General features: G+C 48.5%; 5 protein-coding genes across 5 annotated transcripts; 2 read left to right on the top strand and 3 right to left on the bottom strand.

The window, feature by feature from the left end:
• Nucleotides 1–1,117: 1,117 nt before the first annotated feature.
• CCOS01_14254 (uncharacterized protein) lies at nt 1,118–1,567 on the bottom strand (the record flags this gene model as incomplete). Its single annotated transcript, XM_060462398.1, has 1 exon — nt 1,118–1,567. The coding sequence occupies one exon, from the start codon at nt 1,565–1,567 to the stop codon at nt 1,118–1,120; it is 450 nt and encodes a 149-aa protein (XP_060306883.1).
• A 2,952-nt stretch (nt 1,568–4,519) lies between these two features.
• CCOS01_14253 (uncharacterized protein) lies at nt 4,520–4,922 on the bottom strand (the record flags this gene model as incomplete). The annotated part of the gene is made up of 3 exons (XM_060462397.1): nt 4,520–4,642; nt 4,696–4,831; nt 4,888–4,922. The coding sequence occupies 3 exons, from the start codon at nt 4,920–4,922 to the stop codon at nt 4,520–4,522; spliced, it is 294 nt and encodes a 97-aa protein (XP_060306882.1).
• A 1,699-nt stretch (nt 4,923–6,621) lies between these two features.
• On the top strand, nt 6,622–7,355 carry CCOS01_14252 (uncharacterized protein; the record flags this gene model as incomplete). Its single annotated transcript, XM_060462396.1, has 5 exons — nt 6,622–6,721; nt 6,772–6,837; nt 6,888–6,938; nt 6,992–7,153; nt 7,204–7,355. 5 exons carry the CDS (start codon nt 6,622–6,624, stop codon nt 7,353–7,355), a joined length of 531 nt encoding a protein of 176 aa, XP_060306881.1.
• A 947-nt stretch (nt 7,356–8,302) lies between these two features.
• CCOS01_14251 (uncharacterized protein) lies at nt 8,303–9,115 on the top strand (the record flags this gene model as incomplete). The annotated part of the gene is made up of 1 exon (XM_060462395.1): nt 8,303–9,115. The coding sequence occupies one exon, from the start codon at nt 8,303–8,305 to the stop codon at nt 9,113–9,115; it is 813 nt and encodes a 270-aa protein (XP_060306880.1).
• Nucleotides 9,116–9,243: 128 nt separating this feature from the next.
• CCOS01_14250 (ABC transporter) lies at nt 9,244–15,340 on the bottom strand (the record flags this gene model as incomplete). Its single annotated transcript, XM_060462394.1, has 13 exons — nt 9,244–10,044; nt 10,513–10,576; nt 10,631–11,711; nt 11,773–11,837; nt 11,905–11,955; nt 12,009–12,080; nt 12,139–12,262; nt 12,318–12,656; nt 12,719–12,881; nt 12,945–13,684; nt 13,738–13,971; nt 14,027–15,062; nt 15,122–15,340. 13 exons carry the CDS (start codon nt 15,338–15,340, stop codon nt 9,244–9,246), a joined length of 4,989 nt encoding a protein of 1,662 aa, XP_060306879.1.
• Nucleotides 15,341–15,682: the final 342 nt, after the last annotated feature.

Below are 15,682 nucleotides of genomic sequence, written 5' to 3'. Positions count from 1 at the left end.
AATGCATGGGTAATTTACGCAAGCCCGCGTGCCCGCGTTAAGGATCGACATGTCTACCCACGGAGTAGTGTGTAATTGGCAGTCAGCGGTGATCATTCCCTGCCTTGGTCGAAAGCCAATCGTCAGCCCGTGACAGCTCAATTCGGCTCTCTGTTCAATTCGTTTACCAGTATCAGCTTTCATGGTACAAATACCCAACTTCCCAATGCAGGTGGATTTTGAGGGTTTTCCCACCCTTGCCTGGGGATGCATTATTTCTCTAAGTTTGTCTTTTCTTGCTTTTCTCAATATCGTAGTGGGACCGCATCCTGCGTGTTGCGTTGTACGAAGAATCCGAGCGTTGCTTTCAGACTTCTCGACGAGATTCGCGAAGATTCGAGCTCGTTGGAGATTCGGGTGGGGTACGGAGTTTCCCACATCTTACAGTGCGGGCGGGGCCGGTGATACCTTCCAAATGGCACGACATACCGGTTCACATGCATGTACGAAGCCATCTTTGACTCCGTGGACAGAATTTGTGCGTAATCTTCAATTTGACTTGGTATGTGATATCAACTAATGCCTGTCGTAACAGAGGGGAAAGAGGGGTCTACAAAGGGGGGCACCGAGTTTGTTTCAACGTCAACCAACGATGTTAGGTGGCGCGGCGACACGGAAGACTTTGCCTGTCTTCGTCTGATGTTGTTCAAACCTTGGACACCTAGTTCCAGTGGAAGCTAGAACTCTCACGTACGCAGTAATTATATCCAGAAAAGTTTGGAATTTCTGCAGAACCGTTGTCAAATGACTTGCCACCCCTCAAATTTGAGGGCTGAGTTATCCATGGCGGAGTTTACAGGGAGTCCTTGACGGAACCAGACGTGAGAAATCTTGGAATTCTGGAGCATCAACAAGAACCCGGGTGCAAGTCGCATCTACATCCTTTGTATATTATACATCTTTTGTATCATCTACATTCCCTTGCAACATGACGTCGAGTGGTTATACTCAACCCATCGTGTCGGAAACGATGGCCAGGGACGAAATGTAACGATTTTACCAACATCATAGAACCGCATTGCATGAATCCCAAGGCCACGTCAGAAACCTGAGTGGCGGCGGAGTACAGAGTGTAGAATCATAAGCCACGTGTTCGATTTTGCGAGATAAGCTCTAGATCTCCGCTCATCCTCTGCTTCACGCCCTGCCATCGAGTCTTGGCCCTGCTCGAAAGACCGTGTTCTAGACTTGAGTAGAATCTTCTGGCCTTAGATGCCATCCGTTTCAATCCCATGCTAAGTCTGGTGACCAACCCTGTGTCGCGAGGAATATCTAAACCTCCGGACCTACTCTTCTGATTCATGATTTCGTGTGTCATTGTTGACGTGGTCTCGACGGAGGCGAGTGTACCATACGTCCCCGTCTTCGTCAGACAGAGGTCACAGTGGCCTCGGAGGAGGTACGTGGTGATAAGACTTGTTTGCCCCCGTTGACAGAGGCGGTTCGGTGGGGTGGAGGGGCAGTATTGACGCCACGTCGATTCGATTACGTCGCAATCGCGGCATTTGATGATGTGGATTGTGCACATCTTGGAAGTGACGTTGCGGTGAACCGTGAGGGCATAGCTGTGAGTCAGTGTTGACTTGATTCTGACGAGTCTTGCAGGGTTTGCAAAGACTTCCTTCAGTTGCTATTCGAGATGTGTGGTCCGGAGATTCGATTTTGGGAGCGATTTTGTTAAAGAAGGTGTTGTGGCGATGGTGGCGTGACGGTGAATCGCAGCTGGGGATTTAGTAGGGGAATATCGTCTGATCACTTCATCAAGGTAAGTACGATAAGTGAATGAGTCATGGTTTCACGACAGAATCAATATCGGGACAGATGAAGAATGGCTTAATGCCTTCCTCTCTGAAACTCCAGCCCGTCTCTCCGAAATTCAAGAGTCTTGAGTTCATGTTTCGATATATACTTTAGCTGAGGGCAGTTGAAGAAGAGTCGCAAAACCTGCTCATTTGTCACAGTGACACGTTCATGTAATATGTGGTATTATTAAAAAGTAGATGATATCATATCCCCAACACTGCCCAAGTAGCTAGCAGAACTAGGCCACATGAAGCCAGTCTGGATTTGGCAACAGGTCAGTGGCTGCTCCTAGGTTATACAAGAGTCAGCGGTCCGATATATGTGTTGATTTCTCTTGAATCATCATACAGGATCATGTGGCTAAGTAATGTCTTGAAACACGCCTCTCTTTGAGGCTGCAATCGACTAGACTCAGCGAAATAGCTTTGCAAACTTGGTATATGCATCGACTCCACGATGTGTCCGCGATAGGCACGAGGGAAAAGTTACTTGAAAACTTTGTACTGAGATTGGTAGACTGATAGTAGAATATGTGAATGTCGATCCCACCTGACCTTCCTTCGATTGTTGAATCCTTGTCGATGGACTGAATTTGACAGGCTACAGCTACTTTCAGACCGAGAAGCATCCGTCGTGGTTTATGCTCATTGTGCAGATGCCTTCCTGCTAAGGCATCATAACCTCTGGCTACCGGAGTAAAGAAGTACGGAAATCTCTTCGTTTCTCAGCCTCATTGCAAGGATCTCAAGGGCCGGTGCATTCAGCCATGCACGCCGCGTAATCCGTGAAAAGTCGTCTGAGGCATGGGACCAAGCATCCAGACTAAGCGTTTTGTCAGTCAGTCGGCGGCTTATTCGTTAGCAAATTTAGGAAAGTTTTCTTACGTCCTAGAGAGCATAACAAATTAGTCGTTTGTCATTGAGACTCTGTGGGTTTGGCAAGGGTGTTGTCTACTTACGTTGATTCCACCTCTCCATGGGCGGCGCTCCTCCTCGGGCACTGGGGAAGCGCTGATGGTGGCGAAAAGTAAAGCGATGGTCGCCAGGCAAGTCATTGAGACGCGCATCTTGATAATTTCTAGGAAATCTTTTTGTGGATCGAGGCCAGTGGGGTGTGGTGTGGTTGTGAATGTGGATGCGACAGATGCGGAAGCCTTGTGTGGTGGAATGTGATATTTCCCGTCGTTGTGTGGTGGAGGGAGATCTCCGAAAGAATTGAATCTGGGGAAAAGGCCATTTATATGGGACGTCTTGAGGGTATTTTATTACCTTGATAGGTATGCTCAACAAAGTTCCCCGGAGTTTTGGGTCCAGGTCTTGGGACCTAAGGGTGGCCGACGCCGCAATTTTGTAGGACTCTCTGGTTTGAGATAACCACCAAGCAGGTAGCATCTTCTTTAGATACGAACCTAGAGTGACTGATACCAAAACAGGCGGGGTTCCGCGGAATCATGATAGACGAAAGAAAGCGTCCTCGTGACCCTATCGCAGGCCTGGCTTCAACCCGATAGTATCGTTAGGGACCACAGCGTCCCATTTACCTTGTGTGGTTTGCGATGACCCTACACCGAGCAGTGGTAGGTGTTTTAAGTTTCATGAGAATAAGTCACCACATCGAGCCGTAAATTCTTCATCGTTCAGGAGCAAAACTTCCGGCACAAGAATAAAGAATGCCCCTTTAGGAGTTCACCTTGAAAGCGAATATACGATCATGTCTAATAGCTAGGACACGGCGACCTCTTCGTTTTGAAGTATTTGCTTAAAGACCACGCCATTTCCGTATGCCTGGAACTTTGACGAGGAAGAGGGCACTTGCATCTTTTCGTAGGTAGAGTACCTTACCTTGAGCCCCTTACCGTCGAACCATAAGAGAGGTCTGGTGTTGCCGATTATCTTCACTTCTTGAGTGAACGAGGGATCCTGAATTTCATCGTCCTTTTAACCACTGAGTAGATCGTCCTTTGACCCAAGCATTCATGTTGCAAGGACAGCCAAATTTGATGTAAGTGCCGCACCAAACGCTCCGAAGCACCTCGCCGGCGACATCCCTGGTCAGACCAAACATGTTGTGAGCCGTTGAATCTTTGCCATACGTTCAACTGTTCTTCCTTACCAAGGAGGTCTCAGAAGAAAGCCTTTGTCCTACGTTTCTTGGACGCGTGGATTGCTCCAATGTGTCTTTGTCCTGGAGAAGACGCTCCGAAGACTGGGTCTTGCAATCGAAAGGGAAGACAGTGCTAGAGAGCTTTAAAGAAAACTTCTAGCTGTATTTTCCCGGTCATTTTCAACCCTTCGAGAGGCCCCTTCAAGGCGTAAGTTCCTAATGTAGCACGCCCAATATGCAACCCCGCAAATCTTTCGTCGCTGACTCTTGATGGATTTCCTAGTCTGCACACAGTAAAACACCAGTTGAAGATGCCCTTTAATGCGTATCCTTGTCCATCTATTAAGACTACTAGAGAGGTCATACAGGGTAATTCAAGATTCTCACCGAGGTCAACATAGGCAACAGCTACGTCCACTAGCTGTGAGAAACATTGGACTTTTTACTCTACAAAGATCAAAGGGCATTTAGACCATTAAGAAAATCCAGTTTGTGTATTGAAGTTCAAGTTCTACCAGTCATGAAGTGAATTTGATGCTGCTCTGAAACATGTATTTGATGCAGTGAAGAGGAATCACTGCTGGGTCATGCCGGGAGGGCAGGGACCAGTGTAGTGCTCACATTCAGCGACCCATTCGCCCTTGCCGCCGTACTTTGCGTCACAATCTGCTTGGGTGATGGGGTTGTTCAGGATACACTATGACTACGTCAGTACCTGCGCGAAGCTTGCATCATGTTGAGATATCTCACCGCTTGGACGTTGGTCTTCGAGTTCCAGCAGCGGGTGTGACCCAAGCCAGGTCCGCAGAACTTGAGGGCAACCTTGATGTTGGGTTGCTCTCTGTTGCGGCAGTTGCACATCCAAGCCGAAACAGCATTGGGGGCACTAAAGATGTTGTCAGTCAATGAGTTGTAATAGGTGAAGGGCGAGTGCGGTCTTACAGGAAAACGAAGGCGAGAACAGCAGCAACCTTCATTTTGAACTAAGGCCTGAGATCGAGATGATGCGAAAGTGGTATACAGACACTTGGGTATTGATTTGAATGATGAGACGAATGGAAGTGGTGAGAATGCTCGGCGGTCTTTTACTCTTATTATACTCAAGTACGCACCATCTTGATGTCTGCATTTCTTTCTTCTCTTTGATCGTGTGTACTTCGCATTCGCATCACGGCTATTGAATAGCCGGGGTTGAGATCAAATTTCCTTTTCATGGATCGCAATTTCTGGCAGCAGGAAAATCAAACTACAGGAGCATGATGGACAGAACTTCTGTGTATACGAGAACTTTTGTCGCCGTGTGCGCCTGGATTAATCTGTTTGATTTCCAACTAGAATGGGTTTGTTGGCAAGCACAGCTCAGGCCATGGTGTCAGCACGTTTTGATAGAGTTCATATTTGGCAAGTGACTAAACCAAAGTGCAGACTGCGAAAAGCATAAAGTGTGTGGACACTGTCTCTCACCAACTGTCTAGTCGGTACTGACCGGATAAGATGATTGATTGCTTGAGATAGCTTAGTAGCACAGATGCTATGAAAAGACCGAAATCATCGCGATTGAAGGCTGATGAATGACATGGCCAAGTATTCCTAGCTTGAAGTTTGATAAAGGGGTGGGTAAAGCTAGATCTTAGATACGCAAGGGATCTTGACCTGACTAGACGCGGCAAAGACCTTGGTGGTAAATTGCTAGACATGCCGACTGCCGCCATATTGATCGATATAGAGAACCCGGCCTCAAGACAACAGTAGAAGACAATCGCATCTGTCATTGACTACTGTAGCTTTTGAGTGCTGCAGTTGCATGGTGTCGTAAAGGTGCTAGCGTAATGTACGATCTAGCCAAAAGGGCTTCGTATCCACACGAACTCTGAATCTCCGAGAAGTGAGGCGAGCGTCATGGGCACTTTTGTCTTCGCAAACTTCAATTCTGGGTGCCTCGTACAGGATCATATCAAGCAATAGAAAGGAAGTAATGGCAGCGATGACTTAGAGAAATTCAGCCGGGAGACCCGAGATTATCTTTGGCATTGTTAGGTGAGATCACTGAACCGGACACTTAATTCCAGTACCTAGTTAGCAAAGAACTTTCGTGGCCGACTTAAGGCATGGATTCGCACAATTGAGTGCCCTGTCTAGGAAACTTAAACATTGCGTGACGTTCAACTAGTGCGGACCTTGCAGTCAGCAAACAACCGCGTTTATCGGTAAGTCCACTCCCCAAAAGCTAGAAATCATGGAGCAAATCTTGGAGCACAAATACAACATTGAACTCATACTTTGCTGACTCGCGCAACTTCAACTATTGCATAGCCAATACCCACCAGGTCTCAAACATGATGCTTGCAACTTTTGATTGTGCCCGGACCGACCAAAAGCTTAGCAACTTTTACACTTTCTTAGGAAAGCTTGTGAAAGTTATTGGCTCAATGGTGAGTCGAAAGGCAATACACGAATTCAGTAATCGTCAGCTCTAGACGGAGCATTTGCAAAGATGCAGCTATTTTCAAGCACAGTGACTGCCATAACACTCTTCCATTGCAATTTTTTATAAAAGGTAGGCTTCAGCTCGCCACGAAACAGCTATGCATTCAAAAGCACATCATTACATTCACTTTCAAACATTATCTCATCAACTTCCACTCGCTTCATCTAGCTTAGATCTACAAGCTCACCATGCGTTTCGCCGCTGCTACCATCGCTCTCCTGCTGGCTGTTGCCTCAGCCACTCCTGTTCCTGACGTGAACGAGGCAAACCTCGACAGGGAGCCTGAAAGTGAGCTTTACCTGCAAAATTCGATAATCGAGATCTAATGAATGATGTAGGCAGGACCATCGTTGACCTCGGCTTCCTCCAGGCTCACGAGACTCGCGATGTCAACATCGCTGACGGTAAAAGAGCCTTGAGATTCCAGCGCTTATACAAAGCTGACATCGAAAAGCTGTCGTAGCCAGAGCTTCTGATGATGTTGAAAACTCGCTCGAGCGTCGTGGTATGTCAGCCCGCTCGTTTTCAGCCAAGAAAAGGGCCGTTAACACATCATAGTCTGGCCTCACGACCACCAGAGTGGCATCTTCAAGGCTGGTAACGGCTACTACAAGAGAATCGTCACCGGCCTCGTCATTAATGGAGTCAACGTCGCTGTGACCGCTTGGTTCAACGACATCCATACACTGTTCTTGCAGTTCGATGCCGCCTTCCCCAACGGTTAGTGCTCAGTTACCAAAATGGATCCACAGTCAGCTGATACTACCAAGCCCCTAACTTCATCTTCGCCGGATTTGAGGATGTCTCTACCGGGGTGGAGCGCTCCCCCTGGAGGATTAGCTGGGATGAGATCTACAGCCTGGCCATCAAGCCCGGTGAAAGATTCCAGTTTGACAACTCCTTCGTCATGTGGTGGAAATAAATGACGACCCAGCTCTGATGAACCTCAAACATTGTGTCGGCGACTTCACTCACATTGGGGTTCATAGAAAAGCTCTACAGCAGCCCGGTGTCTCGACAATTGCTACCTCTGTGTCTGTTCAGCTGGAAAGTTATTCGGGTTCGAACCCGATGCTGGTCGCCAGTTGGCGAAGGGGGTTTGTAGCCGGGGGTGGAAAAGAGCGCTTTGCCTGTCATTCATTATGTTTCAATCATTACATCCGGCAATAAAATCTTTTTCGCTAGGAGGATTAGAACCTGAAGTCGTCATGAGGATTGCACATGATCTTGATCAAATTACCAGACACCTTTCCAAAGCCAAGAGGTATCGAAGGTTAGAGCGTCCAACTCTCGGCGCCTACATAAAGGGTGGGCCCTACAATGGGTCGATGATGGGATGGACCTTAGGGAGCATCGGACGGAGATGACCCCTGGTTCAGGGATCGAACCTTGTTCCAACCACCTCACACTGAATAATGACAACAGATCATCAGGGGAAATCAGTTCGCCAACAATGCGCAGATCGAAGACTTCTGGAAAACTGATTGAGCCATGTTTTCTGATGCAAGGCCACGATAAATTGGAAAAGTCATGGTCTGATGTTTCGCTGATCCGAATCATCAGGGAGAATCTCAAACGCGTTCAGTCACAAACATCGTAAGGTCTCGACCCATCCATAAGGAAACGCAAGTTCTCGCCAGCCCCATAAGACATCATGAAACGCATAAATCTTGAGTCGGAGGATTATGGCGCCACTGTCAACCAGATCATTGCCTGGGCGTGGCTTTGCATAGAGCTGCAAAAGATATAACATACCGTAGTCTAAGTTGATAAATTCCGATTGCAAAGTCCAAAGTCTACAGGATAGATAATACTCTTGCTTGCAATCAATAGAGTCGACAGCTGATTATCCTTGTAAAACAAAAGAAAATGAGCAACAAAACAGGCTCCAATGGGAGTATGGGCAACTCCAGTAATCCTCGCCCCGGACAATCTCCATTCCCGCCTTCCACTGCCCTGGTCCGCCAAACGCCACCAGGTTCGCAGCAGAGCCAACCATATACGAGCTCATACAGCAACAACTTTGATCGGAGCAGCGCCAGATATAGTACGGGCAGAACTGATGAGAGCTCGCGCTACAGTCAGGAGACCACAGAACCTCCGAAGCTTTCTCGGTCACCCCCGTCACGCCGGGAACAAAAGAAGCCCGAACCAAATAAGAACTGGGAGGACAGCATCTACGGAATGTACGGTGATATAAAAACACCCAGAGAGCCGCCACTTCCTCCACCGCCGAGGCAACAGCAGCAGCAGCAACGCCGCCGATATGAGCAGCCAGAAGATGATGAAGAAAATAATTCCTTTGATGAAGAGGTACCACGGCGACCTGAGCCGAGGCCAGAGCCTCAAAGAACACGCAATAGCCGGCAGCGACAGAATTCCAGACCAGAGCAGAGGCGCCAAAATTCACGACAAGATCAGCAAAGAAACGAGCAAGATGATGACAGAAATGAAGACGGATCGCGAAGAAGAGTGCACGTCAACATCGATATTGGTGGCGACGGAAGTCGCTCCTGGTCATGGACATCCCACTCACGTGGGCCAAACACGGTCAACTTCGACAATACTCCCTTTGTCGGCGGAGGCTTCCCCTTTGGTGGCCGAAATAACAACGGCGGTAGACTTCCCGTCAATATTCCCTTTGGCGGAGGACTTCCGATCAATCTTCCATTCGGACTATGATGACACGACTGGATGTCAAACGAAGCGTGTGTTGTGCCGCGAAGGCCAGGTCTTTACACAGCTCCTTAGAAATATTTCTCAACCCTATGTAAATTATACCTGCATGTACCAACAGTCACTGGTCTTTACTACTTTGAGAACAATTTTCCCCAATCACCCAAGGGTTTCATGTCAACCTTGGATTCTTGCAACATATCCCAAATGACTGTGATAACGGTATCAAGTATGAGGATGTCATGCCTATCCTCCCAAAAAGCCACCCTCTGAGCTGCTCTCAGATTTGTGCAGAATATTGCCATTGCTTCTGGTCTTTGAGCCGCCACAGCGCTCACGAGACCGTCTAACGTAGTTTCGTCGACGCGACCAAAAGACGAGTTCATCGTAAGGTCTAGATGTCGTTCTTTCTGGCAACTCACTCCGACACGTGAATAGTTCCGAATGATGGCTTCCTGGACATCATCTGTGTAAGGAGTGACCAAGCCAAGATCTTTGACGTCAAACTTTTGCAAGGCCTTGTTCAGCGCGAGAACAGAAGTCGTCGCGGGAATTCCTGTTGCCGCAGTGATATCTGCACACAAATTTTTATCGGCTTCAAACCCCAGCCAACCCGACGAAGTACCACTCCAACCGATCATGTCAACCTCAGCATCGGCCAAAAGCTGCGCGGCTGAGATCAAGTTGTCGGTCTGAAACTGGTCAAGCCCATCGTCATCTAGGCTGATCTTCAGGACTCGAAAACGAGAAAAGTGAACTGTGACATCCGGAAGCCCGGAGATGATGGCTTGTGTGAGAGGTTCAAGGCTAGTAGTAGAAGAAGGTGTGATAATTCCTAATCGAATCTTCCGTGCCATGTCCAGGGGGGTTTCTATGAAGACTTGGATTTGCTCACGAGTAGATTGGATTTCGTTGCTTGATAGTAATTGAGAGTTCTAAGTGTCTTTCGCCATGTATGATTTGTCCCTGAACATTCAACTTTCCGTCGCTGGTCCTAAGCACCGTCATCAACCACCGACGTACCCCGCACCATGTTGACCCGCAACTTATCCGACCATTACGGGACGGAGCATGGATCAGCCGGCTGTTGCCTTCCTGCCGCTCGTCTTGGTAGTACCTCAGATTGTACCGCTAAGTCAAGGTTAACATAGGTGGAATTTCAAGTCCACTGCAGATTGCCCCCCTGAACCAACTTCTGAAATTGCCTAGTATCTCTACGATGCCCCTATTCTATTACTTGTTTCTCAATGCAGAGTTTGCGTAGCTGTTAATAGCTTCTTGAACTCGGAATCAGTCGCGAGCAAGGTATCGGGGGAATCCCACTCCACGACCTCTCCCTGTTTCAAGAGGAGTACCCGGTCATACTTTTCGATGAATCTCAGACGGTGTATGACAGAGATTACAGTCTGCTCTAAGAACTCTTCCTCGATAATTCGCTGCATCTTGTCTTCCGTGTCTTGGTCGACGCTGAACCAATGTTAGTTGATGGATGGTATGCGAGTGTTGGGGGAAAATCTATACCTGCTTGTAGCTTCATCCAAGATCAAAATTTGGCTCCTTTCAACGAGGGCGCGCGTCAAAGCTAGAAGTTGTTTTTCCCCTACAGAGAACCCATCGGCATCTAGTTCGCTGTCCAGACCACCTGCCATAGCGATCTTGCCCAGGAGGCCAACTTTATCGAGCGCTGTTTTGATCGTCTCACTACTTTCGCGGGAGTGTGGATCTAAGTTGAACCGGACGCTGCCCGGGATGAAGAATGGCTCCTGAGGTATGACGTTGATTCGTGAACGTACTCCCGCTCTCTCCAGACCTTCGAGATCAATGCCGTCGATAGAAATCTTTCCTTCGGTAACTTCAATCATCTGAAGAAGTGAGAGAACAAAGGAGGTCTTGCCGCTGCCTGATGGTCCGCAGACTGCAATCTTCTGGCCGGATGATATTGAAAGTGACAAGTTCTTCAGAGTTGCATCTCCGTCTTTTGTGTATCTCGCAGTGACGCTCTCAAAGGCGATGCGACCTTGCATTGGCCACCTTTCAGGAGGGACACCGGAGCTTCCCAGCTCACGCTCCTCGGAAGGCGTTGTCTGTGCAAACTCTCTTATTCTGGCCACAGCACCGATTGAAGTTTCCAGAGCAGTCCAGTTCTTGATTGTTGTCGCAAGAGAATTGTTGAACCCCAGGACCAAGACCATGGAAACACCAATTGCTCCAGGAGAAAACTTATCGGTAATGGAAGTTGCCATGCTGACTATGATGAGAGCCAGAGCCCCGACAATGAGATCCAAAACGAGCGCGAGCCATTGTTGTATACAGGCTAGCATGTAGTGGGGTTTCTGTGACGTATTCAGGAGTTTTGTCGCCTGCTCCTCAAAGTTCTCTTCCCATTGATAGGCACGAATAGTGGCAACACCCTTGAGTGTTTCAAGAAAGTGGGTGTAGATTGGAGCCTTGGCTTCGATGTCGAGGAGACGGACCTGGCGAGAGGTGCGGAGATAGTATCGTTGAACGAAGAAGAGCACACCTACTAGAAGAGGCACGGATGTCGCCAAGTACTTGCCCATGACACATAGTATTATGAGCTTCACGATGCAAGCGCAAGCATCTTTGAAAGAGTTAGCTCAGCAAAAGAGTAGCTAGAAAGGTGTTGAAGAGAGGAAACTTACTCGAGGCAAAGTTAATGGCATTGGATGGAAGAGTCACATCAACCAGATTAAGATCCTGGCTGAATCTAGATTATGAAGAGGTCAAACTCACGCTTAGCTACAAAGTAAAACGTCGCTATAAGGCACACATACCTGTTGGTGATTGAACCTGTATCATTGGACTGAAAAAAGCTAAGAGGTGCTCTTAGATAGTGTTAGCACATGCGATAGCAAATTGGGGTCGGTTCTCGCGTTACCTTAAGCTTGTGTGCAGTAAATCACCATGTAGGCTCATGGCTGTCGCGCTGATGATCCGTATGAAGAGGAGCCTGCCAGCAATGGTCAGCGGCACTGAGCCTTAGAAATCAAGGTCTCTCAAGGTCTTACCAGCATTCCACGGAAAGTCCAATGCATGCCATCGCGAATAGAAGGGCATAAACCCCAAGATACATGCCGAGGTTGTCATTTGGCCGTTTTTCGTTGGCTTCTACCCACCATTGAAACCAGATATCTAAGACGCATGTCAGAGCGATAGGAGCAATTAGTATGATTCCCTGAGGACTTACTTGTAAACCCGCTGCAAAATGCCTCGGTGAAAGTGGCGAAGACGAACGAGCCAACTACTACCCAACCAGCTCGCTCGAAGTAGTATTTGTAAACTGACCAAGAACCGTTTTGGCGCAGTCTGTCTTCCTCGGCATCCAGGGTCCTCTGGATTTGTGTGGGTTTCACAGCCTCCTCAGCTTGCTCTGACTCTTCACCCCTCTGAAGATTATTGTCATCTTCTAATCTCGATTTTGTGATTAATTCAGGTGAGCTAGCAACAACCTGTTCATATGGGCCCTGACTAAGGACTTCACCATCGGCGAGAACGATTAATTCATCTGCATGTCGAATGAGCGCACCTGTGTGCCGTTAGCTGAAAACTTCCGAGTTGCTGTCAACTTCTCCCCGTGGGCAGTCTTACTGGTGTGAGTCGCAAGAATGATGGAGATCTCGTTCCGGCGGAAGTGACCATCCTTGCTGAAGAGACGGCTTGAAATCTGGCTGACACTTTTGGAATCAAGGCCGCTGAAGACGTCATCGAGGACTACAACTCGGTGTCTGGAGTAGACCGCGCGAGCGAGTGCCTTGCGAGAACGTCAGACATAGCCATACTTTTGCCTTTCGAAAGGAAGGGGTTTCCAACTCACCACACGCTGTCGTTGCCCTCCGCTCAAGCCGACACCGTTGCTGCCAATGTTGTACAACTCTCCTCCAGGCATATTCTTGACATCGTCAGTCAAGGAGCAAAGCCACAAAACTTGGTCGAACCATTTCGGATCATGATGGAGGCCACCAGTGATGTTCCTTCTCACGGTGTCGTTCATCATCCACGGAGTCTGCGCGCAGTAGGCGATACCGTGAGCCATGCGCTCTCTGGTCCCGGCACTATGTGATGTCTCTCCGAGGATACTCTCCATAAGGCAAGACTTTCCGCATCCAACAGGGCCTACGACCATGGTGATGCCTCTCTTTATCGTCAAGGATAGGTCTTTAAAGACTATGTCTGAATCAGGCGACCACGAGATCTTTGCGTTACAGAACGAGGCTATTATTCCTTCCGACGACTTTTGCGTCAAATGGTCCGCGAGCTCGATGCTTGTCCTGTTCAAAGTGGTGACTGAAGAGCGCGCTGGGAGTGTGAGGTGTTCCCCCAGTGATCCTTCGTGTGCTTTGAGGCAAAATATCTCGATGCGCTTGAAGCAAGCCACCCCCTGTACAATATTAGGCACGAATTGGCAAAATAGCAAAAGTGGTTCTGTTAAGAGGCCGATTAAAGACAGAGCGGTGAAGGCATTCGTTGTCGTCAATGTTTGATCTTTGGTGATGACTGCGATTATACTGTAGATGACAAATGTTGCGAAAGGCGCAAATTCGACAGGAAGATTTGCTGCGAAAAGGTTAGCTTTGAAATAAGAGATCAATTAACACTGATGAACTTACAAACAAGGATCTGAGAGAGTACTAATTTGCGAAATTTCTCAGACGTCCTTAACTCAACACGTCGCAGCTCTGTGATAGTGGTTGACAACACGCCTGAGAGACCCAGCATTTTGATCGACTTCATATCTCCCAGCATTGAGGCTGTGACTGCCACTCTCTTCTGCAAACGTTCAATCCAGGCCGTTTGTGCCCTTCCAATGGTCTTAGAGACCGGGATGACGCCAAAAGCGCAGACTTGTGACATCTCCATTAGCATAGCGGAGCAGAGTGCAGTTCGTGGACAACCTACCGATAGAAATGACGACTGGTACTACAGATGCAGACGCTATTTGACGTTGCAGGAGAAATATTGCGATGCCAACTTCCAGAACGGCAGCCCAAATCTGATGAAAGTTGTTGAACGTGAGTACGATGCGTTCGATATCTGTGCCCATCAAAGTAACCGCAGCACTATCTTTCAAGTCATCTGCTTTAAGAGAGACAGTCTGTCTGAATATCATGGACATCAGCCCTGCTCGAAGCATTGTCGTAAAGCGGAACTGGTGGCGGGAAAATGCAGCTCGGGAGACCGCTAGACCGAGATACGTGAGAACATATGCCCCGACAAGTGCTTGCCCATATCTCTCGGACTGTGGCGTCTTGGGCGTCTGCATGAATTTCACTGTCGCCGTGATGAGGAATGGCTGGCAAAACGTGAACGCGGTGAGAAAGAGACGCGTTATGACGCCGGCGAAGAGAGTCCCGCGATATGCGTAAAAGCCAGAGCGGATCAAAGGGTGGTATTTCTGCCCTTTGCGCTTCGACCACGCGGCCTCGAGGCTTGCCCCTGCTCTATCTCCAGCTAGGTCTTTGTCGACTTCCGGCATATCCCGGATGTGAATGACCCGCGAGTAGCCGAGACGGAAGAAAGGCATAAGCCAGGTGAAGAAGCTGCGGCCCCAGAAGCCAGTTTCTTCCTCTTTCGTAAGAGCTCGGTACTCTGTTCGCAAGAATCGCTTCTTGCCGATGGACTCCAAGGGAACGACTAGGATCGTGAGAATGATAATGGCAGTCCAGAGACCTCTGGACGCTCCGGCAATGGAGATGAGCCATAGAGTTCTGAGGCGCGGTAGTGAGAGTATGGCAGAGGCTGAGAAGTAGAGTATGAGCAAGTCGGATGGGCGAGTGGAGCGTTGGTCTTCGAGGAACGAGTGAAAGGTAGCTGCGAAAACGGCTATGAAGTTGAGAATTCCCGCTGCCAGTGAAGCTGTCGCGCGGGGGGCTAATGACCTGATGTTGATTATGACGAAATTGAGATGAAGCACAGTTAAGATGCTCAAGAGAGCCTATATCAGTGTTAGTATCTTTGAAATGGATGAAGGGAGTTCTTCAAGTCGAGGCCCACCAATTTGCACAAGGCAAGTCTGTAAGTGGCTACTTTCACCGGTGTCCGTGCAATGGAAAATATTCGAAATGGAATGAGCAGGAGAAACACTGCCGAAGGGAGAATGTGAAAGATGGCATCTTCAAAAAGGAGAGTGAAGTCAAAGTGGCGGCAGTTGTAGTCAATGCGAGGGCCGAATTGATCATCGCTGCCCAAAGGACAACTGGTGTTAGTCGCCATACAGTCGGGTTTTGGGGATATATTGCGGTCGACTCAGTCCAACTTCCAGGACATTCACAGAGAATGCGAATCAGCCCAGTATTTCAAGCCTCGCAGCTGTGTAAGGGACTTTCGTCTTGTGACACCATGTACGCCATGGTGAGCAAACGTCTTACATCAGACCCTTCACTTTACAAATGATAGCTGTGCTATGCTCAGTGAGGCAGGTCAATCCGGTTCACATAACCGCTGATTGGACACCATCGAATCGGTATTGGCCCGAATATGCATTGCTTATGTCGTCGCGTCCCGGACCCGGGAAGCGGGTCCCACCGTATCGAGTGCAAAAAATCGCCATCTTAG

This window comes from Colletotrichum costaricense (genome assembly GCF_030867565.1).
Source record: "Colletotrichum costaricense strain IMI 309622 chromosome Unknown Scaffold_20.1, whole genome shotgun sequence".
NCBI classification, from domain to species: domain Eukaryota; kingdom Fungi; phylum Ascomycota; class Sordariomycetes; order Glomerellales; family Glomerellaceae; genus Colletotrichum; species Colletotrichum costaricense.
The sequence above is the reverse complement of the archived record's forward strand: the minus strand, read 5'-3'. Positions and strand labels throughout refer to the sequence as shown.